The sequence below is a fragment of the Ictalurus furcatus genome, chromosome 9 (genome assembly GCF_023375685.1).
Source record: "Ictalurus furcatus strain D&B chromosome 9, Billie_1.0, whole genome shotgun sequence".
In the NCBI taxonomy this organism is placed as follows: Eukaryota; Metazoa; Chordata; class Actinopteri; order Siluriformes; family Ictaluridae; genus Ictalurus; species Ictalurus furcatus.
The window spans coordinates 22,376,645-22,402,024 of record NC_071263.1 but is presented as its reverse complement, the minus strand read 5'-3'; the positions used below and the strand labels follow the sequence as shown (position 1 = coordinate 22,402,024).

Here is a 25,380-nt window from a genome sequence, read left to right as displayed (position 1 = left end):
TTATGAAATGCTCAATAAAAGTACATAAAATGTCTGCGTCATGATAAGAGCTGATTTGAATTCACATTATACAGACGTGTTTTTTTTTTAGACTTCCAGTATAAGGGGGTTTTGATTGAACAGGTTTGTCATTCATTTCTCAGTACAGAGAAATCACACAGCTACCACAATTCACATTTAAAATGTTTTGCTACTTCAGTCCTTGAAAGTTTAGAGCAATATGGATTTTCACGATTGGCTTTATTTTCATCTAAGGGAACACATTATTTCTCTTACTAACAGACATGATAATAAGCCTTTGTTAAATGTTGTTAATAGTAAAGTAAAATTTTTGCACAGTAACAATCTTAGAAGCATCTCCGCAACCACAATTTCAACGATATACATATGCATCCGCGTAAAATATTTTCAGGTGTTGTCACTTGAGGGATTGATATGCAAAGAGTATGAATGATATGTCTATGTGGGTGGAGTTACAGTATGATCATCAGTGATGAGCATGTGAATAACCTTACACAGTATTAGTTCAGTCTTTAGCCTCGAGTCAAGTCACCATGATCAGAGTTCTAGTCTTTTTTCAGTCACTTTACTGGATACAAGGTAACTAAACAAACTCTTCAATGCACCTGCATGATTATCAGTGTAATGATCTAACTGTTGTACATGCTTAAAAACCAAATTAAGACTTTTTATTAATAAAAAATGCATAAAACTTTTTATTATTTATCTACAGGAGTTGCAGGGGTGAATGATGTCTCTCAGCCCAATATACTCTGGGCTAAATTCGGCCAATCAGCCACAATAAACTGCTCACACACCAAGGGTTCATCTTACGATCGGATGTACTGGTTCCGTCAGCATCATGGAGAGAGCATGGACCTCATCGTGTACACTGGCACATTCATCACTCCAGACTTTGGAAAGTTCAGCCAAAGTAAATTCTCAACAATTAACACAGTAGCTCAGAGCGGCTCTTTTACAGTGAACGACGTGGATTATAATGACAGCGCTGTGTATTTCTGTGCTGTGAGTGAACACAGTGTTATAACCATAGGGCAGAGCTGTACAAAAACACACTGTGTGTCAAGAAGAAATGGAGATGCCCAAAGAGGGCAGTATGACACAATAAATCATTCTGTTAAGGAGTCATAAAGAGTTTGATTTATATTTCCTGAATGGAGAGTCTTGCAGGATTTTGGATGTCTTATCAGTCAATTGTGATAATAATAACTTGTCAATATTATAGAATTTCTGAGGTAACGTTTTACTGCAAGTCAAGCAGTGCAATAAAACCATGGTTTTCAATGATTCCACAAACTCTTATGGCTAATTGAACAACATGAAGCACATCCAAGGAGTCATTTCATTACAGTGATAGAAATGACCAGCATTACGAAAATGATTATATTTATTATTGACTCTTGTAGTTATTTTTCTATTTGACTACTTACCTGAATTAAACAGATTTCATCCAAATATCAGTAAAACACATTTAGATATAAGCTCAATAATTGTCTACAAAATGTGTGTGCTGATGAGCTGATTTTTTTTTTTTTTTTTTTGAGTTAAAGGTGTCTTTGGCTGTAAAAGGTTTGCGCTAGAGGGAGCCCATTGATCAGGACTGGCATGAACGTATGAAAGAAAAAGAGGAGTGACACACCTGCATTGTCTCTTAGCTTAATGCAGAGCAAACACACACACAAGACATAAAGCCAACATGATCAATGTTCTCATCATCATATTTCCTGCCATACTCTTGTGTCTTGCAGGTAAATATATCAAATTTGTACTATTTTATCAAATCTAGAGCTAACAATGTCAGACTTGACTGTTCTTTTTCTCTCCACAGGTTGTGGTGTTTGTTCTGTAGTCCAGAATCCTCCTGATGTCATAAAATATCAAGACGAGTTTGCTGAGATCAAATGTGCACACAATGTAAATAACTATGACCGCATACTGTGGTACAAACACAACCAGGACACAGGATTTACACTCATGGGATACCTATACACTGTTTCTTCAACGCTGGAGGAAGAATTTGAAACCAAAATCAAACTGAGTGGTGATGGGAGAAATAATGGTTCTTTGACCATGAAGAGTCTTTCAGTGAATGACAGTGCTGTGTATTTCTGTGCAGCTTATTACACAGTGCTGTAGATCAGCTGACTTAATAACAAAAACCTTCATCTGATCCACGTTACCCCCAAACCAGATACCTGCAGCTGTGGGCTGGATTTGATTTAGTGCCAATTAGCAACATAAAGATGCTCAGCTTTTAACTATATTCAAATATTTTTATTTGTATTTTATATACAGTAATCATATTAGGAACTTGATTTAGTTCAAAGAACAAAAACCAACAATAAGTTTTATTGGCTTTTCTTAATAACAGATGTAAAATAACCCTTTCTTCAATATTATATACAATAATACCATATGAATGTATTTTTGAATGTACCATATGAATGTATACCGTCTGTGTGGGTGGAGTTATGATGCCACCTCTTACATCACTGACTAGACTCTGAATCTTACACAATCTAAATCCTTAGTTCAGTCTCTAGCCTTGTTAACAAGCATCACCATGATCAGAGTTCTAGTCATTTTTCAGTCGCTCTACTGGATTCAAGGTAACTAAAAATACTTTGTAAAGCACCTGCGTGATTATCAGTGTAATAATATAACTGCTGTACATTCCTATAATCCAAAATGAGACAATAAACAATCTCTTATTTATCTACAGGAGTTGCAGGGGAAAATGATGTGTTTCAGCCCAGTATACTCTGGGCTAAAATGGGTCAATCAGCCACAATAAACTGCACACACACCAAGGGGATATCTTACGATCACATGTACTGGTATCGTCAGCATCATGGAGAGAGTATGGAGCTCATAGTGTACACTCCTACATATGGCACTCACGATTTCGGAAAGTTCAACCAAAGTAAATTCTCAGCCATTAAAGCAGTTCCTGCAAGCGGCTCTTTTACAGTGAAAAATGTGGATTATAATGACAAAGCGGAGTATTTCTGTGCTGTGAGTAAACACAGTGTCATAACCACAGGGCAGAGCTGTACAAAAACACACCATGTGTCTCAGTCAGGAGCAAAAGTAAACAAACCAAAGGGGGCAGTATGACACAACAAATCTGCAGACTCTTAGACATATATACAGTATATGTACCGACAGTGTAGTAGACGTAATCCCATGTGAATTCTTACACAATTGCTGATAATATCATGAGTATGTACGTCATGATGATATGATTAGTTTTCTCCAAACATCAGTCATAGTGGTTTTGTTACTGCTTCTGTCAAAGTGAATAAACTTCTATGTGATGAAAACATTCATTATACAATGTGAAACTTTTATTCTGCTTGACAGAAAATGGAGACAGTAAAGGCATATTGAGCATTAAATCCCCAACACCTAATGACAGTGCGGAATATTTCTGTGCAGCTTTTCCACATTGTCTCACTTCTTGTAATTCCCTTCATTTTTACATGTGTTAGTGTATTTTGTAGCAGGCTAAACTCAGACGTCCAGAGCATGGCAGGGCCGTTTATTTTACATAGTATATACAGTATGTGTACCGATAGTGTAGTAGAAGTAATCCCATGTGAATTCTTACACAATTACTGTTAAAATAATCATGAGCACATCCCTCATGATTATGACAGTTTTGTACCTCACCAAAAGGTGGCAGTGTTGTGTCTGAGCTGTGACGTCATGTCTAATTGATTCCTCTAGACAGTGTAATGATTTAAACTTCAATCATACTGGCTTTGTTACTGCTTCTGTCAAACTGATCTAGACATGAATAAACTCCTGTATATATTTACTCTCCTCATCACCATCCATTCTTTAATCTGGCCAGCAGGTAATTGATTGATTTTTTTTTTTTTTTTTTTTTTTTGCATTAATCCTGTGAGTAACTTTTCATGACCTCTTTTAGAATGAATAGAAACATTCATTATACAATGTGAAACTTTGATTTATTCTGCAGGTATTTTTCTCCGTTTTCACACACAGTTTTTGCTGCCAGTAAAGAAGTTTTCCAAACTCCTCATGATCTGCTCAGGAAGCATGGGGAATCCAGAGATTCAGTGCGCTCACAAGATATCAGGCTACGATCGCATTCTGTGGTACAAACAAACCCAAGACCGAGAGTACCTGTTCATGGGATACAATGTTCTGACACAATCTCAACTGGAGCCTGAATTTAACAATCAGATGACCTTGACAGGGAATGGAGACAGTAAAGGCATATTGACCATTAAATCCCTAACACCTAATGACAGTGCAGAATATTTCTGTGCAGCCTATCCACAGTGTCTCACATCTCCTCATCCCCTAACAAAAACACTGTCTTACAAACTGCTTGTTTTGACCACATTAAGCTTATCAGCTTCTGCACACCTGCATTCATTCATTCTTTCCTCAGTAAGACAAAACATGACTGTAATTTCTATGCATATTTACATGTGTTAGTGTGTTATGTATTAAGCTAGTCTGTTGATGTTCTGATGTTACAATAGATGTCTTATCTTGTGTCATTTGCATTAAAACAGCTTTGTCTTCTTTTTTTTTTTAGTGTTGTCATGTTAGTGCTCTTGTAGATGCAGTATTTCAGTTTTCATGCACTTTGTATTTCTTAACCAATGTTAACAATAACCACTTCTCAAAAATCATTATATCATGAACTTATTTAACCATTAGTATTTCTGAGGTTGCGTTTAACTATACATCGTGCAGTCCATTAGAGCCATAGTTGTTAAAATGGGCTCTGAGGGGAGGGGGGTGTCCATTTATTATTATTTTATGTTAAAATGTGTTAGTGGTGCAAATCACAACACAGCATTATCAAACTGATTCTATTAATTATTGACTTTGTATAGGAATTGATCTATTTGGCTGGTTGTTTGAAAAAAAAAAATCAGCTTCATTCAATCTCAAAAACGTAAAAAACAATGGAAGCCATACATATGATAAATTATTTCTTTCTCGTTTTCTCATGATCATGACTTAATTTTCTCACAGTCTCCACAACAAGCTGTTTCACGCCTCACGACGTAATTATATCATGAAAAAATCTTGCACCTTGTGAATGGGACTGGTGCTGCAAGTACTTTGGCATCTTCACCATCGCCCTCGTACATCATAAATGTTCAGGGTCGCTATATTGTCTTCGATGATAAAGTTATAGACCTGACAGCCTCCTTCTCAAATGTCAGACATTAATGTGGAAGTTGTCAGTCACTGACAGACATAGAGCTATTCCAGCTTGCGTGAGTCCCTGATCAAAGTAAAAATGAATCTGTTCATCCATGAAGCTGTGGTTATTAGCATTAACATTAGCTTGTGCTAAGCTTTTGCTGCCTCCAGAACAATAAAACAATGTTATGTCGAGTACACAGAAAAATTAAGTCGTGATCACAAGACAACAACTTTTTGTTATGTCACGATCACGAGAAAATTAAGTCGTGATCACGAGAAAACAAGAAAGAAAAAATAATTTAAAAAATGCAATGTCTCTTAGGGCTTCTGTAAAAAAACAAGTCAGCCTATTAATAATTTCTAGTAACAATTTTAACAAAAAAAGTGTTCTCTTTTTTTTTTCTTTTTTTTTCTCCAAGTTAAAGAGGTACCTGGCTGCACAAAGTTTGCACTAGAAGGAGCCCACTGAATAGAAATGGCACGGCGACAGTATTACTACTACACCAAGGACAAGGACGAGTGACACCATTGTGCCTCTTAACTCAATGCAGAGCAGAGTCTCACACACAGCACAAAGAGCCAGCATGTGTACTGTTCTCATCATAGTTTCTGCCACACTATTATGTCTTGCAGGTAAGCATAATATTTTCTAAAAATCTAAAACTAATAATGCCAAGATTCATTTTCCATTTTATATAATCTTTCCTGTTCTCTCTTTTTCTCTCTCTCTCCAAAGGCTCTGCTGTTTTTACTGTAGACCAGAACCCTCCTGATCTCATAAAATATCAAAATGAGACTGTTGAGATGAAATGTGAGCACAGTGTAAATACCTATGACCGCATGCTGTGGTACAAGCACAGCCAGGACACAGGATTTAAATACATGGGGTATCTGAACACTATTTTTCCAAAAGAAGAGGCGGAATTTGGAACGAAGATCAAGTTGAGTGGTGATGGGAGAAAGAGCGGCTCTATGACCATAAACAGTCTTTCCGTGAACGACAGTGCTGTATATTTCTGTGTAGCTTATCACACAGTGCTGTAGATCAGCTCACATCACTACAAAAACTTTACCCTGAAACCAGAACAACTGCAGCTGTGGACTGGATTTGAGTTAGTGTCAATAAACCACACAAAGACACACAGCATTTAAAAATGTGAAGATGTGTTTATACAGTACTGTATGTACAAAGTGATCACACTGACTACCACAAATCCATATTAAAACTTACAGCCGCAATGTTCCCATCTTCTTTTATATATAGTGATATGGTTTCATTATTAGTTTTATTATTGCTTTTTTTTCTGGAACACAATATTTCTCACATTTGACATAAATGAACACTTTCTACAGATTTGGATAGTCCCACATGAATACCTTAAAGATTTGCACTTCCAAAAAAAAAAATAAAATAATAAAAAACAGTTTATGCCCAAACCTCAGTGGATCTGAATAATGTAGATTTATAACCTAAGAACTGCGGCTGTAATCATAAATCTTGCCATATTCTTTTCCTAATATGAATCCAATAAACAGAAAATAAATTTCAGGTAACTCTTACAAAAAGAGTTTGTTAACTGTTTATTCTCAGACTGACATGCAAAGCCGTATGGTGTATTTCGACACTGTCTGTGTGGGTGGAGCCATGATATCACATTATACATCACTGATGAGAATCTGAAAAATCTTATATAGTGTTAGTTCAGTCTGTAGCCTCGTCATCAAGAATCAACATGATCCGAATTATAATAGTGTTTCAGTCACTCTATTGGATTCAAGGTAACTAAAAACTCTGAAAGGAGGTGAAGGATTATGACTGTAATGTAACTGCTTTGCAAAAACAAGACAATAAGACAGCAGATATATATTTCTTACTGTAACACTTTATTTACTTTATTTATTCACAGGAGTTGCAGGGGGGGATGATGTCTCTCAGCCCAACCTAATCTCAGCTAAAATGGGCCAGTCAGCCACAATAAACTGCTCACACACCAAGGGTTCAACTTATTATCTGATGTACTGGTTCCGTCAGTATCATGGAGAGAGTATGGAGCTCATAGTGCTCACTAATGCCTTTGGCACTCCGGACTTTGGAAAGTTCAACGAAAGTAAATTCTCAGCCATTAAAACAGTTCCTGAGAGCGGCTCCTTCACAGTGAAAGATGTGGATTATAATGACAGAGCTGTGTATTTCTGTGCCGTGAGAGAACACAGTGTTATAACCACATGGCAGAGCTGTACAAAAACACACCGTGTGTCTCAGTCAGGAAGAAATGGAGACATCCAAAGAGGTGTTGTATGACACGACAAATCTGGAGCTTCTTATTAATTGTGAAACACTCTTTGCATGAATTATACAGAGTTTGATTGACACTTTTGGACTTTACAGCAAATAATATAAACATGGCCTGTGTAGTAGAAGTAATGCCAGTAGCACTTTACTTAAATCCTGGTGCCTAACAGACATAGCCATGTCATACAGTAAATATGTGAAGCATGACTTCATATGAAAGTTGTTGTCCAGTAATATAACAGTGTTATGTTACTGTTAAGTGTAATTGTCTTGACAGGCATCTCTTAAAATTATAGCTTCACCTCTGATGTTACAAAGCCTAGTCTAGTAACACTAGAGACTCCTACAGGTGTTAGATAAACATCTCCTTACAGAAAACATCATCACATCAACAATTACACACAGTTTTGATCACTTAATGTGGAACATCTGCCATACAAGTCCCTGTGTGTGTTTTTACTATTGAAACAATACTGTATTAGAATGAGTGCATTCATATAAACCTTACAGCCGGAACTAGTGCCAGGCTCTTATAGAAAATGAATCGACACCTTCTTAACAATGAGAATGGAGAATTAAACAGTGCTGTGTATAAGACAGATGTTTCCAGTGCTGGGGCTTGAACCCACCACTGCCCCACGTGTTCTATGTTTGTTCTATTATCAACTTGTTCTAGGATTTTATGTATTTTTGATATGTTAGTGTATTGTATATAATGCTAAACTGCCAGTGTATGTCCCCTGCTAATAAATGAATTTTTCCCTGTCATTTGCATTTTTTTTATTTGTCTTTTATTTCATTGTTTAGAGTTAGCCTAGATTATGCACAGCACTTTCACTGAGACTCTATATAACTAAATCTTCTCTCATTTACCCAAAAATGCTTCCACTTTAATATCAATCCTCATCAACTAGAATTTAAATTCTACTATTACATTAATGTTCTCACAAATATATTGCATTTCCCCCCCAATCAATATCAATAATAGCCACTTTTAGAAAATATTACAGCATTCACTTATTTAACTAATCACATAGCACACCAACAAAATCCTGCCCAATATTTGATTGTAATCAGCTAGAGGGAGCCATTTCATTAGAAAAAGGCAGTGTAACAAACATAGAGTACTGCCATGCCTCAGACAGGAAGTAAAGGAAGGATGTTTGCACTCTCTTTTATTTTAATTCAGAGCGCAGCAACACACACAGTACAGAGACAAAACATGCGTTCTGTTCTCATCATATTTTCTGCTACACTATTGTGCCTTCCAGGTAAATATATCTCTACATACAATATGCTATAAAATCTACTCCCAATATTGAACAGATGACTTCATTTTGCGCACCTGGAATGCTGTCTTTTTTCTCTCCACAGGATCTGGTGTTTGTTCTGTAGCCCAGAATCCTCCTGATCTCATAAAATATCAAGACGAGTTTGCTGAGATCAAATGTGCACACACTGTAAATAACTATGAACGCATTCTGTGGTACAAACACAACCAGGACACAGGATTTACACTCATGGGATACCTTTACACTGTTTCTTCAACGCTGGAGGAAGAATTTGAAACCAAAATCAAACTGAGTGGTGATGGGAGAAATAATGGTTCTTTGACCATAAAGAGTCTTTCATTGAATGACAGTGCTGTGTATTTCTGTGCAGCTTATTACACAGTGCTGTAGATCAGCTCACTTAATAACAAAAACCTTCATCTGATCCACGTTACCCCCAAACCAGAACACCTGCAGCTGTGGTCTGGATTTGATTTACTGCCAATAAACCACACAAAGTCACTCAGCATCTAGGTGACATGTTTCTATTTACATTTAATACACTGTGATCTCACCGGCTACAGCAATCTCACATCATGTTAGCAAGATTTATCACTAATAATACCATCTTCATTACATCAATAACAGAAATGGTCGTACACGCATTTAAATCAAAGCAGAACAATAAACAAACAGTCAATAACCTTATCATAATGGTTTGTGTTACATATTTATCCTCAATTTTTTCACTTGAGTGAGTGATCATCATTCATGCAAAGATTATGAATGATGTATTTTTACACTGTCTCTGTGGGTGGAGTTATGATGTCACACCATACATCAGCGACTAGAATCTGAATAATCTTATACAGTCTTAGTTCAATCTGTAGTCTCATTATCAAGAGTCACCATGATCAGAGTTCTAGTCTTTTTTCAGTCACTCTACTGGATTCAAGGTAACTAAAAACATCTGAAAAAGCCTCTGTAATGATAGCACTGCTATACAGGCCTATTAATCAAAATATGACACTAAACAGCTGATACGTATTTGTTAAAAATAAACTTTTTATTCATTGTTTATTCACAGGAGTTGCAGGAACAAAGGATGTCTTTCAGCCCAGTATACTCTGGGCTAAAATGGGTCAATCAGCCACAATAAACTGCTCACACAGCAAAGATGCAAATCATAATCAGATGTACTGGTATCGTCAGTATCATGGAGAGAGTATGGAGCTCATAGTGTTTACTACCAGCTTTGGCACTCAAGACTTTGGAAAATTCAGCCAAAGTAAATTCTCAGCTATTAAAACAGTTCCTGAGAGCGGCTCATTCACAGTGAAAGACGTGGATTATAATGACAGCGCTGTGTATTTCTGTGCCGTGAGAGAACACAGTGCTATAACCACAGGGCAGAGCTGTACAAAAACACACCGTGTGTCTCTGGAGACACCTAATGGGTGCTGATTGACATAAAAGTCATTGGAATAACAATAGGAACACTAGCAGATGTTTAACATGTCCTGTAATGTAACATGTTATGACATGCAATATTATGACATCTATCATGATCAATACTGTTATATTACTTCATATGCATTGTAATGATAACTCATGTTATGAGCATTTGAGACATGTTTATGACATAGTTATATCTTTGTCATAACATAGGTTTAAAGTTACGTATTTTTATAAGCTATAAGAATTCTGGTATAATATTGATTAATAAAATATTTTCTCCTATTTTTGAATCTGGTCAGCATGCCACATTAAAAAATCTTATTGGCATATGAGTGACTGTAAAATCACACTGTATACTACACTATACTATCTATCTAGTGTTATTTATCCTTCTGCCTCTTGGATTCTTCAGTATCTTTCATCATCACTCAGAATTAACATGCATAGCTCAATGTTTTGGCAAAAGCATTATTTCTGGTTTAATTTAGCTTTTTTCAGTAAGTGTCAATACTATTACTGTACATCATGCAGTCAGCTAGAGGGAGCCCTTTCAATAGAAATGGTAATGTAGCAAATAGATAACAGAGTACCGGTATGCCCCAGACAGGAAGTAGAGGATGGAGGACATGCTTCCACTCCCTTTTATTTGAATTCAGAGTATAGAAAAACACACCGAGTGTCACAGAGTGTCAACATGTGTACTGTCCTCATCATATTTTCTGCCACACTATTGTTTCTACCAGGTAAGTATACTTATCTCTCTACGCAAGATTTTAAAGAAAATCTATTCACCAAATGCTTTACATGTTCATTTTGTGTATCTTGATTGTTCCTTTTCTCTCCACAGGTTCTGGTGTTTGTTCTGTAGTCCAGAGTCCTCCTGATGTCATAAAAAATCAAGACGAGCTTGCTGAGATCAAATGTGCACACACTGTAAAGGACTATAATCAAATACTCTGGTACAAACACAGCCAAGACACAGGATTTAAATACATGGGATACCTTTTAAATGCTTACCCAAAGCTAGAGGAAGAATTTGAAACCAAAATCAAACTGAGTGGTGATGGGAGCAAAAACGGTTCTTTGAGCATAAAGAGTCTTTCTGTGAACGACAGTGCTGTCTATTTCTGTGCAGCTTATTACACAGTGCTGTAGATCAGCTCACTTCATAACAAAAACCTTCATCTGATCCACGTTACCCCCAAACCAGAACACCTGCAGCTGTGGTTGTGGCCACAATAAACTGCTCACACACCAAGGATGCAAATCATAATCGGATCTACTTGTTTCAACAGCATCAAGGAGAGAGTATAGAGCTCATACTGTACACTACCACCTATGGCGATCCAGAATTCAACCAAGATCAATTTTCAGCCATTAAAACAGTTGCTGAGAGCGGCTCTTTCACAGTGATGATGTAGATTATAATGACAGTGCTGTGTGTTTCTGTGCTGTGAAAGAACACAATGTCATAACAACAGTGCAGAGCTGTGGAATGGAAATGTTTAGAGCTGCAACAACTAACCGATAAAATCGATAATAACCGATTATGAAAATCGTTGTCAACGAATCTCATTATCAATTAGTTGGTCTGCGCGGTACATTTACTCATTACGTTACTTCTGTTCCGAAAACACGCGTTGGAGAGTAAATACTGAAGTTGTGTCCCAAATGAAGTATTATACACTTACACTATGTACTGTGTACTCTACCCTCTAGTGCAGTGTTTCTGCGGACCCGTAGTGGTCAGTGGTGTAATTGCAGGGGGTCCGTTGGAAATTTTAAAAATGTTTAAATAATATTATATATAGATTTTTGTTAAATGTATCAAAATATATTCAAATGAGATTTTAAAAAATTAATCAATTTGGTTATTTGCGTGCATTCACAAATATCACGTTAGCTGAGCTGACGATCGCTCATTGATGGATTTATTTTAAATTTATTTATAAATGAAATGATAATTTGCAAAAACCTGTGAGTGGTAGACACGTCGCATTGATGGATAAAATAAACTAAAGATAATTCACAGAGTCAAATTAAATGTCACACTCACAATAAAATATAATTGAACCTGGTATTTGTACCAATGGTATCTGAACCAATCCCTGGGGAAGGACACGTTCTACCAATCAACCAGGGATTGCTAGGACTGTAGAATTTTGTGCTTTTTGTGCATCCATAAAAAGTAATGCATAAATACTAATATATATATATATATATATATATATATATATATATATATATATATATATATATATATATAAGTTTATATAAGTATTTATGTATTACTTTTTATAGATGCAAAAAAAAAAAAAAAGCACAGAATTAAACTACAGTCCTAAATTAATAATATTTATTCTGGTGTATGTGTATATTTGGTTCTTTTCAGTCTTATATAATTGGACAAACAGCTGTGTAAAGTTTTAGTCTTAAGTTTATAATTGTAACACTCAGTTTGGGGGTTTTATTTTAAATAAATGAAAAAATGGTACTGAAACTTTGCCCCCCCCCCCCCCAAATTAATTGATTAACTAATTGAATAATCGGCCAACTAATCGATTATGAAAATAATCATTAGCTGCAGCCATAAAAATTTTATAGAGTTTGATTTTCATTTTTTTTTTGGTGCAGTGTGTGATTAGTTTCTATAACACTGTGAGTCATGGATGCAGACAAATACATTAATTTCAGATAAACATTAATGAATATATTAACCTTACTGATTGAATGAATGGGAGCAGCCATTGGGAGACCTTTAATTAGAAATGTCAAACAAATAAAGAGAGATAAAAGATTACATCCATACCATGAAGAGGAAGAAGGCGTACAATCTTTCCATTTATTCTCTCATTTAATTATAGCAGTACCACACACACACACACACACACACACACACACACACACACACACACACACACACACACTGTTATAATTATCGGCACACTATTGTATTGCACATGTGGATTCAACCAGTGTATAATTTAATTATAATAATATATATATTTTTATATAATCTAAAAACCATTATTCTTTTCTCTATTTTTTTTATTTGTCTTGAATGATCTTTTTGTTTCTTCACAGGATATGTTGATTGTCCTGTAGTCCAGAATCCTTCTGAATATGCACAAACTGTATCTTTATATATATATATATATATATATATATATATATATATATATATATATATATATATATATATATATATATATATATATATATATATATAGGTACAAACACAGTCAGGACACAGGATTCACACTCACGGGAGACTGTTGATTCTTTAATTAAAGAGGCAGATTTTGAAAGGAAGACCAAGTAATTGTGTATAAGATGAAATAGAGACACCTAAAGAGGGCAGAATATGATGCAAAAATCATTCTTTTCAGGAGTCATGAACATTTACATTTACACAAACTCTAGTTGTGTTTAAAGCATTTACGTTTAAAGCATTTACGTATTTTACTCGTACTGTAGACCATGCGGTAAGCTAGAGGGAGCCCTTTCATTAGAAATGGGAATGTAACAATTAGATAAGAGAGTACCATCTCAGTCAAGAGGATGGATGACACACTTTCACTTCCACAGCACAGAGACTCAACATGCATACTGTTCTCATCACTTTTACTGCCACACTATTGTGTCTCCCAGGTAAATATAATATAAATATAATGTAAAATACAATATTATTCTATAATTTTTTTTTAATATGAAATAATAGTATTATTTAATATAACATTTGAGAAGATCTACTCCCCAAATTGAACGGACTACTAAATTTTATGCACCTGAAATGCTCTCTTTTTCTCTCCACAGCTTCTCTTTGTTCTGTAGTCCAGAGTCCTCCTGATGTCATAAAATATCAAGAGTTTGCTGAGATCAAATGTGCACACACTGTAAACAGCTATAATCAAATACTGTGGTACAAACACAGCCAGGACACAGGATTTACACTCATGGGATACCTTTACACTGTTTCTTCAATGCTGGAGGAAGAATTTGGAACCAAAATCAGACTGAGTGGTGATGGGAGCAAAAACGGTTATTTGACCATAACCACAGTGAATGACAGTGCTGTGTATTTCTGTGCAGCTTATTACACAGTGTAGATCAGCTCACTTAATAACAAAAACCTTCATCTGATCCACGTTATCCCAAACCAGAACACCTGCAGCTGTGGTCTGGATTTGATTTAGTGCCAATAAACCACACAAAGACACTCAGCATCTAGGTGACTGGCTTCTACTTACATTTAATACACTGTGATCTCACCGGCTACAGCAATCTCACATCATGTTAGCAATATTTTCTTTTGGAAAACTTTGTTAATTGTTTTTAATTAACAAAGGTAAATATAGCATATTATCGGTTAATCTTATAAACATCGTCTTCATGTCATACATTTAATAAATTAAAAAAAAATTTAATGCATGCCTTTAAATCAAAGCAGAATAATGAACACTAATTAACCTTTTCATAATGGTTTGTGTTTATGAAAGTTTATCCTCAGTTTTTTTCTTGAGTGAGTGATCATCAATTTATGCAAATACTATGAATGATTTATTTTTAGACTGTCGCTGTGGGTGGAGTTATGATGTCATGTCCTAGATGAAAATTTGAATAATCTTAAACAGCATTAGTTCGGTCTGTAGTCCTGTCATCCACGATCCATGAGAGTCACCATGATCAGAGTTCTAGTCTTTTTTCAGTCACTCTACTGGATTCAGGGTAACTAAAAACATCTGAAAAAAGCCTCTGTAATGACATATACATGCTTATCAATCAAACTAGAACAATAAACACCTCATACGTATAAAGAACACTTTTTATTCATTTTTTATTCACAGGAGTTGTAGGAGCAAATGATGTCTTTCAGTCCAGTATACTCTGGGCTAAAATGGGTCAATCAGCCACAATAAACTGCTCACACAACAGGGATGCAACTCACAATCAGATGTACTGGTATCGTCAGTATCATGGAGAGAGTATGGAGCTCATCGTGTACACTACCAGCTTTGGCACTCAAGACTTTGGAAGATTCGACCAAAGTAAATTCTCAGCCATTAAAACAGTTCCTGAGAGCGGCTCATTCACAGTAAAAGACGTGGATTATAATGACAATGCTGTGTATTTCTGTGCCGTGAGTAAACACAGTGCTATAATCACAGGGCAGAGCTGTACAAAAACACACAGTGTGTCAGCCAGGAAGAAATAAAGACACCTAGAGAGGGCAGTATGTGACAACAAATCTGCAGTGTCTCAGGATGAATTCTGAATTTTAGTATGACTAAATGTCAAAATCACATAGTTCTTTTCGTGTAGTGTGTGTGTGTGTGTGTGTGTGTGTGTATGTGTGTGTGTCTGTGTGTGTGTGTGTTTGCTCTCATTATAGCCACACTATTGTATTTCATAGGTGAATTTAACCCATGTATAATTTTATATATTGTAATCTAGAAACCATTATGTCAGGTTTCTTGATTTTTAAACCGTTTAATCCATAACTGTTTAATGACAGTTTTTGTCACGTTGGTGAGTGATCATTGTACATGCAAACAGTATATATAATGTATTTATTACACTGTCTGTGTGGGTGGAGTTATGATGTCACATCGTACATCTTTGAAGAGAATGTGTACAAACGTACACAGTCTTCGTTCAGACTCTAGTCTTGACATTACGAGAGATGATAAGAATTATTATAGTGTTTCAGTCACTGTACTGGATTCAAGGTATAGCTATTTTTCTTTTAAAGCTTCTGGATGCTTCTGTAATACTGTAACTGCTGTACATGCCTGTGAATCAAAATAAGACAATAAATATCAAGGTTATATTTGTTATAGTGACAATGTATTTGCTGTTTATTCACAGGAGTTGCAGGGGTGAATGATGTCTCTCAGCCCAGTATACTCTGGGCTGAAATGGGCCAATCAGCCACAATAAACTGCTCACACACCAAGGGTGCATTTTACAATCAAATGTACTGGTTCCTTCAGTATCATGGAAAGAGTATGGAGCTCATAGTGTACACTACCAGCTTTGGCACTCTGGAATTTGGAAACGTCAACCAAAGTAAATTCTCAGCCATTAAAACGGTTCCCGAGAGCGGCTCTTTAGAAGTGAAAGACGTGGATTATAATGACAGAGCTGTGTATTTCTGTGCTGTGAGAGAACACAGTGCTATAACCACAGGGTAGAGCTGTACAAAAACACACCGTGTGTGTGTGTGTGTGTGTGTGTGTGTGTGTGTGTGTGTGTGTGTGTGTGTGTGTGTGTGTGTGTGTGAGAGAGAGAGAGAGTCAGGAAGAAACAGAGATGCCTAAAGAGGACAGTATGACACAAAAGCCATTGAGATAAAAATGTAATAAAAAAATTGTCACGATGTTTACAATGCATTCTAATGTCATGCTACATGTTATAGCAAAATATATATTTGGCATATGGACATTAAATAGCTGTACTGACTACTGATAATGATCTAATCATTTGATGCGGTGACATTTCTATATCTTTAAAAATTAGCTGAAATAAAAAAAAAAAATGACATGTTGCATGACTTGTCATCTGCATGGTACATTCTTTAAGTTGTTATGCGTCATGTGTCATGGCATAAAATGTTATGGAACCTATCATGATTATTACCAGCAATACTATTATATTACTTGGGCATGGTGGCTTAGTGGTTAGCATGCTTGCCTCACACCTCTGGGGTTAGGGGTTCAAATCCTGCCTCCTCCCTGTGTCCAAAGACATGTGCTGTAGGCTGATTGGCATTTCCAAATTGTCCACAGTGTGTGTGATTGTGCCCTGCAGTGGGTTGGCACCCCATCCAGGGTGTCCCCCACCTTGTGCCCCAATATCCCTGGGTTAAGCTCCAGGCTCCCCTGCATAGGATAAGTGGTATAGAAAATGGATGGACTATTATATTATTGCACTTTCAATGTTAAGACAGCTCATGTGAGCATATGACCTGTATTGTCATACAGCATGCCTGCATTGTCATATAGTTCCCTGGTTTAGACCCTTGCCTTTTTGTTTGGTTTCTCATCATGAACTGTCCCTGTGGGTCCTTGTCTGCCAGTATTCTGACCCAAAATACGGCCTTGGATTATGATTGTGGTTTGCTTATAATAAAGTACAAGCTGAGTTTTTCCTGCTTCTTTACCCTGCTCTATGTTACATTAGACCTTGCTGCTGAACAGAGCATGTGAGTAAAGGGGAGTAATGTGACACTCCGCTCAATATTCTACTCTACCCATCTTAATCGCTCACGGCCCAAGTGAATGCTCCACTCATGTATCGCTCACGATCACCCGTAAAGCAAAGTTCGCTCAAATCTGTCTCCGACCTGAAATATCTCTGTAGTATACTTATTTCTGTTTGTATAACACTGCTTGAATAAATACCTCAATTACAGTAGTAGAGATAATTGTTGTTTGTGGGTGACATTCTGGTACAGGATGAGCCTTTTATTAATTTTTTATTCATTTTGAATACTTATTTCACAGTTTTCTCAAACAAGCATTTCAAAAGTGCATTCTGGGTTTAGCAAGAGCGGTTAAAAAAGGCGCTCTCCTGTCCAGTGAATTTATCAGCACTCCTCGCTCAGCTCTGCTCAAATGAAGGACATAGTGATTAAATGCACAATGAGAGGTAAGCCATGCCCTTCCTTTCTCTCTCTTTCTCTCTCTCTCTCTCTCTCTCTCTCTTGCTGCTGCTGTATGATTTTATGGAATTCCTGCTGACGTGCCACATTGATATTCTGGCAACATATGATGGCCAACAATTCCCACCTGATGGATTCCTCCTGCAGGGCAATCTGTTGTCACTAAAGACTCATGAAGGCAGCATATGGATCCATAATCGGGAGGTTTATTGGTAGAAGGAACAGTATAATAACATTCATGGATAGGCCATTACGCACTGGTAGTTACGCACTGATAGTTCATGGAAATAGCACACCACACTTTCCAAAACACAAAGCAATATCATAAACACAGCAGGGTCAAAACACCAGAGATCAGAATGACAGACAAATTCAAAGGGTAAGGCAGAGTAAAAAAAACGAGACGAGACAAGGCAAGGCAAGATGATACACAATAGTGGGGCAGGAAATTAGACGGCTCAGAACTCACAAGTACTGCATGCAGGGAAAGTGTAAGGCTTCGCAAAGTGAATAAGAGTCCATGTGCTTATATACTGAGAGAACAGGAAATGAGTGGGATAACCAAAGCAGAGATTCAAAACTAGGGTAGGGCGCCAACTAATGGCTTGGTGAAGAAATGTCTGTGATAGATATTACAACTGTATGTCCAGTTTACAGAAGATCCTCAGCCTGACGAGAGAGAGAAAGAGAGAGAGAGAGATTTACATTATCATGGCTTGCTGTAAAGGGACACCCTGGCCTGAAGTTCAAGGTGGAGTTTTCTGGTCTCATGAGGAGGCTGTTTCAGATGACCAGAGACAAGCTTCCCTTGGAAGACTTTTTTGGGGGAGGGGCCCCAGCCAAGCTCAAAGCCCTTGTCGCAACTTTGCCTTCCTCTTCCCTGTATCCTGCCACTTCACCCAACAGCACATGACATGCGTGCCATGCTTATGAGAGAATTATTGTATTTGTTTTTTCCATGACACAAAGTTAAAGCAAATTGTTACTGCAAGCCATTCAAAATTTGGTATAAAAGTCTTAAAAATAATTAGCATATGAGACAACACATGACTAAGTTTCCATTTGAGCTATATTAGTGTATTAGATATAATTCTAAACTGTCAGTTTACAGTATATCCTATTGTAATATAAAGTACATTGGATGTAATATAATACCTTAAAAATGCAGCCTCCCTTCAACAGAAAGCCCTTTCATTAGAAAAAGCAGTGTACCAAATGCGTAACAGTTTATGCCTCAGACAGGAAGTACAGTTAGGATGACATGCTTCCAATCTCTTATTTTAATTCTGATCACAGCAACACACACCCAATCACATTTACTGCCACATTGTGTCTTCTAGGTAAATATATCCAAAATATAATCTTTCATACAATTCACTGCCAAAATTGAACAGACTACAACCTTTTATATTTTTTAAATGAACAAAATAGCATTATTTTATTAACAAACGTGAATGTAGAGTCTTATTAATGAAACGATCTTGAATCACAGTAGAACAATAGCAGTTTTTGTCACCTTATTGAGTGATCATCGTTCATGCAAACAGTATGAATGACATTTTTCCACTGCCTCTGTGGGTGGAGTTATGATGTCACATGATACATCACTGAGAAGAATGAGTGTAATCTTACACCGTCTTAGTTCAGTCTGTAGCCTTGACATCTAGAGATATGATCAGGATTATAATAATCTTTCAGTCACTTTACTGGATTCAAGGTAACTACAAAACACACTGAATGCCTCTGTAATAATAAGGAGTTACATTATTATCATAGTAATACTACAAATATTATACATGCCTAGGAATCAAAATATAAAATGAACAGCTAGCTTACATATCTTAAATCAACCCTTTACTTACTGTTTATTCACAGGAGTTGCAGGGGCAAATGATGTCTTGCAGCCCAATATACTCTGGGCTAAATTCGGCCAATCAGTCACAATAAACTGCTCACACACCAAGGGTTCAGCTTACAGAGAAATGTACTGGTTTCGTCAGTATCAAGGAGAGAGTATGGAGCTCATCGTGTACACTACCAGCTTTGGCACTCCAGACTTTGGAAAATCCGACCAAAAGAAATTTTCAGCTATTAAAACAGTTCCTGAGAACGGCTCATTCACAGTGAAAGACGTGGATTATAATGACAACGCTGTGTATTTCTGTGCCGTGAGAGAACACAGTGCTATAACCACAGGGCAGAGCTGTACAAAAACACACCATGTGTCAGTCAGGAAGGAATAAAGACACCTGAAGGAGGCAGTATGTGACAACAAATTTATTCCACTGTGAGTCATGGTTACAGATAGTTATTTATTTTATTACAGACAAAAACTAATCCAGACAAGATTTTTGTGTGATGTTATAAAGGTTTTTTTTTTTTTTTAATAATCCCAAGGAGAAAGAAATCATTGAGCATGAGTCTCTAAACAACTTAAAAGGTTGCAACATTATACTGTAATTACATGATTAATGCAACCTGTTTGAATTAATGGGATCAGTTTATTGACACATGAACATTAAAAACGACAAAAAGAGTAAAAAAAAAATGATTAAATTTACAATCAACAGTAGCATTGATAATGAGGCAAAATAAGATTGTACATGATGCAATCAGCTAGAGGGAGCCATTTCATTAGAAATGCCACATCAACATACATAGACAACAGAATATCTATCTACTGAAAGAAATTGGGTAATTTTCCAAAAACAAAGGCATCACGCATGTCTGTTTTCTCTTAGCTTTATTCAGAGCAGCACCCCACACACACATACACACACACACACACACACACACAGCACAACTCAACATGGTTACTGCTCTCATTATCACCATATTATTTTATTTCACAGGTGAATTTATCCAGTGTATAATATTTTATATAATCTAAAATCAATTGTTATATTTTTCCCCCAGTTTGTCTTGAATGCTGTCTTTTTCTCTCCACAGATTCTACGGTTAGCGCTGTACTCCAGAATCCTCCTGATCTCATAAAAAATCAAGATGAGTTTGTTGAGCTCAAATGTGCACACACTGTAAAGAGCTACAACCGCATTCTGTGGTACAAACGCAGCCAGGACACAAGATTTACCCTCATGGGATACCTTTTCAATAATTCTCCAAGGCTGGAGGCAGATATTAAAATGAAGATCAATTTGACTGGTGATGGGAGAAACAACGGTTCTTTGACCATAGACAGCGTTTCAGTGAACGACAGTGCTGTGTATTTCTGTGCAGCTTATTTACACACAGTTACACACATTAGATCACTTAATAACAAAAACCTTCATCTGATCCACGTTACCCCCAAACCACAACACCTGCAGCTGTGGTCTGGACTTGATTTAGTGCCAGTAAACCACACAAAGACACTCAGCATCTAGGTGAATAGTTTTACTTGTATTTGACGCAATGTGATCTCACGGGCTACAAGAATATCCTAAATACCTGCTCTAATGTGTCCATCATCAATTGATCACAGTGCGCTTTTCATTATCAGTGTTATTTTTATCTACTAAAAATACTTATCACATTCACAACAGAATGACAAAATGTGAACAGCTAATTCATTCATTCATCTTCACCATTTGCATCATCATACTCAGTGTCATGGTGGATCCAGAGCCTATCCCAGGAACACTGTCTATCACAGGGCATCATGCACACACACATTAACACACTCGGTCGCACCTACAGTAGGGACAGGTTGCTAATCCACCAACTAGCATGTTTTGAAGAAATGAGAGAAACCTGGAGAACCTGGAAGTAACCCACAGGGAGAAAATACAAAACTCCAGTCAAGAGGACAGATCAAGACAAGCAGAGCTCAGGGTTGAACGAGGAATGGTGAGTCATATGTATGAATTGTGTTTTCTATACTGTTGATGTGGATGGGGACAAGATGGCACATCATACATCACTGATGAGATTTGAATAATCTTACTCAGTCCTAGTTCAGTCTGTAACCTCAACATCAAGAGTCAACATGATCAGGAGTATAAATAGTGTTTCAGTCACTCTACTGGACTCTACTGGTCTTCTGGAGTGTGTGGACTTAAAGTTGAAATTCACTTTTTTATCTATAGCACATCAGAATGTATTTCCTTTCTTATAGGACTTACAGAAACCAACTGCTTAACTAACTCTAGTCAGAGATTTTGGTCTGATGGGGCAGTATGATCCCATACTTTCATTTTGTTACCCACTCTATTTTTATTGTGCATGTCAGGTGTTCCAGTGAGTGAGAGTGTGACTGACTCGAGATCAGACTGAGCAGATCATATCACTCTTACACACCAGCTCGCAACGATGCTTGGAGTTTTCTTCAAAATAATCAGTCTGCTGCTTATGCACACAGGTAATAACACTATCGTTGTGAAAAATAAGAGTTTTATGTTTGTTCCTTCTTTTAATTAAAGCATCTTTCTACACAGGTCTCACAAGTGGGATGGTTGTTGAGCAAACACCTCATGACCTCATCAAGAATCAAGGAGAATCAGCCAAGATTAGATGCTCCCATAAAATCGAAAAGTACGATCGCATAATGTGGTACAAAGAAACCAAGAACAAAGAATTCGTCTTCATGGGATATCTGATATCCAAAAATGCAAATCCAGAGACCGATTTCAAAGACAAAATCAGAATTGGCGGGGACGCATTTGACGGTTTTGGCTCTCTAGAAGTCATCAATCTTTCACTAAAGAGTGAAGGGGTTTATTTTTGTGCAGCATATTACACAGCAGTTTGAGGCCCCTCTCTTTTCTACAAAAACTAATCATCAATTCTCACTAGCCTGTCTTCTGAGCTCTGTACGCACCACTACAGCTGATGTTATCTCTTTCAAAACACAGCTGTCTTTTGCTCACTAACAATATTTGACTGTTGTGTTTTAAAATGCACTTTATACCACAGTTCTGTTGAATGCTCCAATCTGATTGGTCAGAAGGTGTCGATTGACTTTATATAACAGCAACTCTGACAGCAAGTTCGAGATGAATCACAGGTTTATGTTAAATGTACTCATTCTAATATGTTAGCAATTGTCTAGTAACAATAAATCGATAATAAAAAACAGATTAAAAATGTGTTGTCATCTAACAAAGAAAAATGTTTATCTGTTGACATGATGAACTTTTATGTACAGAGATATTTATTTAGCATTTTTGGAAGGAGTCTCCAATGTTAGAGCTTTGTAATACTCAGGGCTAAAGCTGTCACTGTATGTTTACCAACACGAGAGAGTTTTTAGGATGGAAGGCTTTGCAGGTTCTCAGTTTCAGGGTTAGCTCCGTTTTCTTTCATATGAACTTCAAGAAAGAGAGAGAAAAAAGAAAAGCGGGTTTTAGGGAAGGACTGTTTGAAGCTGTTCTAATGTAAGTGATATCACAAATGAACTCAATTCTGGGATCTTTCACAACAAATTCAACAAATAAAAACAAAAAAAGTACAGTGTTTTATTGTTTACTGAATAACAAACTGTTAGCATTGGCATATTATAATGAGTCTTTATTAGTCACATATACATTACAGCACAGTAAAATTCTTTTCTTCGCATACCCCAGCATGTCAGGAGGCTGGGGTTAGAGTGCAGGGTCAACCAGAGTGCAGAGAGGGTTAAGGGCCTTGCTCAAGGGCCCAACAGTGGCAGCTTGGCAGTGCTGGGGCTTGAACCCCTGACCGCTGGGATATTGCTGTCTTATATGTGGAATAAAACACGTCAGGATGTGCCGTTATAGAAAAAATAATTCGTTTCAGGCTGGTAACTCCACTCTGTGCTGGGCCACATCACATCACCTACAGTAGTCAGGACATTTGAGTTAAATTCATGACATTTCTTGAGATTCATGAGAATCTTGTCTCCCCTGAATAGAGGTGATAAATGTCTATTTCATCTCGATAACCATTCATTCATTTATCAGGAAATGCTTTATCATAGTTAGGGTCAAGGTTGATTCAAAGCTTAACCCAGGATCTCTGGATGCCAGATAAGACTACACCCTGGATGGGACGGCAGTCCATTTCACACACACACACACACACACACACACACACACACACACACCAGGGGCAATTTAGAACAGCCAATCCACCTTTAAAGTTTTCAATCTGTGGGTGGTGGTGTTAGACTGAAACTCACAAGAGGGAGCTCATGATCCACCTTAAAAATTTTCCCAGTACAAGAAATGCAGCAGCACAACAGTGATCTTTCTTTAAAAGCACGAGGAGGCTGTTTGTGCTTCAGACGCTTCACTGAGCCCTAAGAGGCAACATGATCAAAGTTCAGCTCCGCTTTATTGTCTCCCTGCTCTGGCTCACAGGTATTTATTTCAGTTGCAACAAAATATGGGTTTGACAAAACTATTCTGATTTTCTGAGAATATCTGAAATCACTGTAATCCACTGTTATCCACTCTTTTTCTCACTATAGACGCTGTCTTCAGCAGCAAAGTCCAGCAGAGTCCTTCTGATCTAATTCAATCCAGAGGAGCTACAGTGGAGCTCAAGTGTCTACATAGCATAGAAAGTTACAACATCATACTGTGGTATAAAAGCAATGCAAGCCACACATTTGAGTTAATGGGGTATCTCTGGAATAAAAAAGACTATGTAGAGCCTAATTTTACAGAGAAAATTGAACTGAAAGGAGATGCGAGTAAGAACGGTGCTCTCATTATTAAGACGCTTTCATCAGATGACAGCACCGTGTATTTCTGTGCTGCCAGGTTCCACAGTGATACAAATCATTTCACCTCGGCACAAAAAGTTTCCCTGTAAGTTTACTTAACAGTTCTTTCACACCTGTGTATGAGTGTTGAACAGGTGCCAACATGATTATTAGAAATGGTGTATAAGATACATGCGCACACACATTTAACAAAAACAAGTTATATTACAAGTACAATTTGCTATATTAGTTCATTTTGTTTAGATGTTTTTAAGGTTTAAATCAGAATTCCCAGGTCTGTACTAAAATGTTCACTATATGAGGATTTTAACATACTGCATAATGTCCCATCCTATTATAGCTTTTATTGTATGTATCACAGGTAACATAGAGTATGGTGCTTTATTTAACGCAATAATAAACTTTAGTAAAGAGACAACTATGAAAAGCAGCCTGAGAATCTCATGCCATTTTACAAACCTTTGGAGAAATACACCATCCACTGAGCTAGAGGGAGCTCTTTCACTTCAGTAATGTAAATTATTTCTGTTACTCTAACACACCACAGTAACAAAGTAATGTAATCTGATTATTTTTGGATTACTTCAAGGTCACGTATGTAAATAAAGTCAAGAGAAAAGCAATATGATCTAAAATACTTCTATTTAGAGCTTATTTTAGAGCTTAAAAACATGTTCAGTGTTTGGATTTGTTTTAATAACATAAATAAATTTGTAGCTCATGTGGGCCACGACTGGCGAGAGAGAACCAGAACTATAATCAAGCAGCTGCCTATATTGTGTTATATCAAAAG

General features: G+C 36.9%; 9 gene segments (V, D, J or C); all 9 read left to right on the top strand.

Moving 5' to 3' along the window:
• The first annotated feature begins 483 nt into the window (after nucleotides 1–483).
• LOC128613229 (T cell receptor beta variable 24-1-like) lies at nucleotides 484–1,364 on the top strand. The segment is given in 2 exon segments: nucleotides 484–600; nucleotides 734–1,364. Coding segments are annotated over 2 exon segments (465 nt in total).
• Nucleotides 1,365–1,717: 353 nt separating this feature from the next.
• LOC128612591 (T-cell receptor beta chain V region C5-like) lies at nucleotides 1,718–2,157 on the top strand. The segment is given in 2 exon segments: nucleotides 1,718–1,769; nucleotides 1,871–2,157. Coding segments are annotated over 2 exon segments (339 nt in total).
• A 4,678-nt stretch (nucleotides 2,158–6,835) lies between these two features.
• Nucleotides 6,836–7,843, top strand: LOC128613074 (T cell receptor beta variable 12-4-like). The segment is given in 2 exon segments: nucleotides 6,836–6,996; nucleotides 7,125–7,843. Coding segments are annotated over 2 exon segments (441 nt in total).
• Nucleotides 7,844–9,608: 1,765 nt separating this feature from the next.
• On the top strand, nucleotides 9,609–10,326 carry LOC128612288 (T cell receptor beta variable 6-1-like). The segment is given in 2 exon segments: nucleotides 9,609–9,737; nucleotides 9,869–10,326. Coding segments are annotated over 2 exon segments (423 nt in total).
• Nucleotides 10,327–10,865: 539 nt separating this feature from the next.
• Nucleotides 10,866–11,696, top strand: LOC128612269 (immunoglobulin kappa variable 4-1-like). The segment is given in 2 exon segments: nucleotides 10,866–10,982; nucleotides 11,087–11,696. Coding segments are annotated over 2 exon segments (357 nt in total).
• Nucleotides 11,697–14,780: 3,084 nt separating this feature from the next.
• Nucleotides 14,781–15,773, top strand: LOC128612816 (T cell receptor beta variable 6-1-like). The segment is given in 2 exon segments: nucleotides 14,781–14,967; nucleotides 15,087–15,773. Coding segments are annotated over 2 exon segments (426 nt in total).
• Nucleotides 15,774–15,780: 7 nt separating this feature from the next.
• LOC128612818 (T cell receptor beta variable 12-3-like) lies at nucleotides 15,781–16,513 on the top strand. The segment is given in 2 exon segments: nucleotides 15,781–15,968; nucleotides 16,108–16,513. Coding segments are annotated over 2 exon segments (372 nt in total).
• A 2,988-nt stretch (nucleotides 16,514–19,501) lies between these two features.
• LOC128612915 (T cell receptor beta variable 24-1-like) lies at nucleotides 19,502–20,388 on the top strand. The segment is given in 2 exon segments: nucleotides 19,502–19,619; nucleotides 19,778–20,388. Coding segments are annotated over 2 exon segments (414 nt in total).
• A 3,552-nt stretch (nucleotides 20,389–23,940) lies between these two features.
• Nucleotides 23,941–24,676, top strand: LOC128612590 (Ig heavy chain V region-like). The segment is given in 2 exon segments: nucleotides 23,941–24,219; nucleotides 24,330–24,676. Coding segments are annotated over 2 exon segments (396 nt in total).
• Nucleotides 24,677–25,380: the final 704 nt, after the last annotated feature.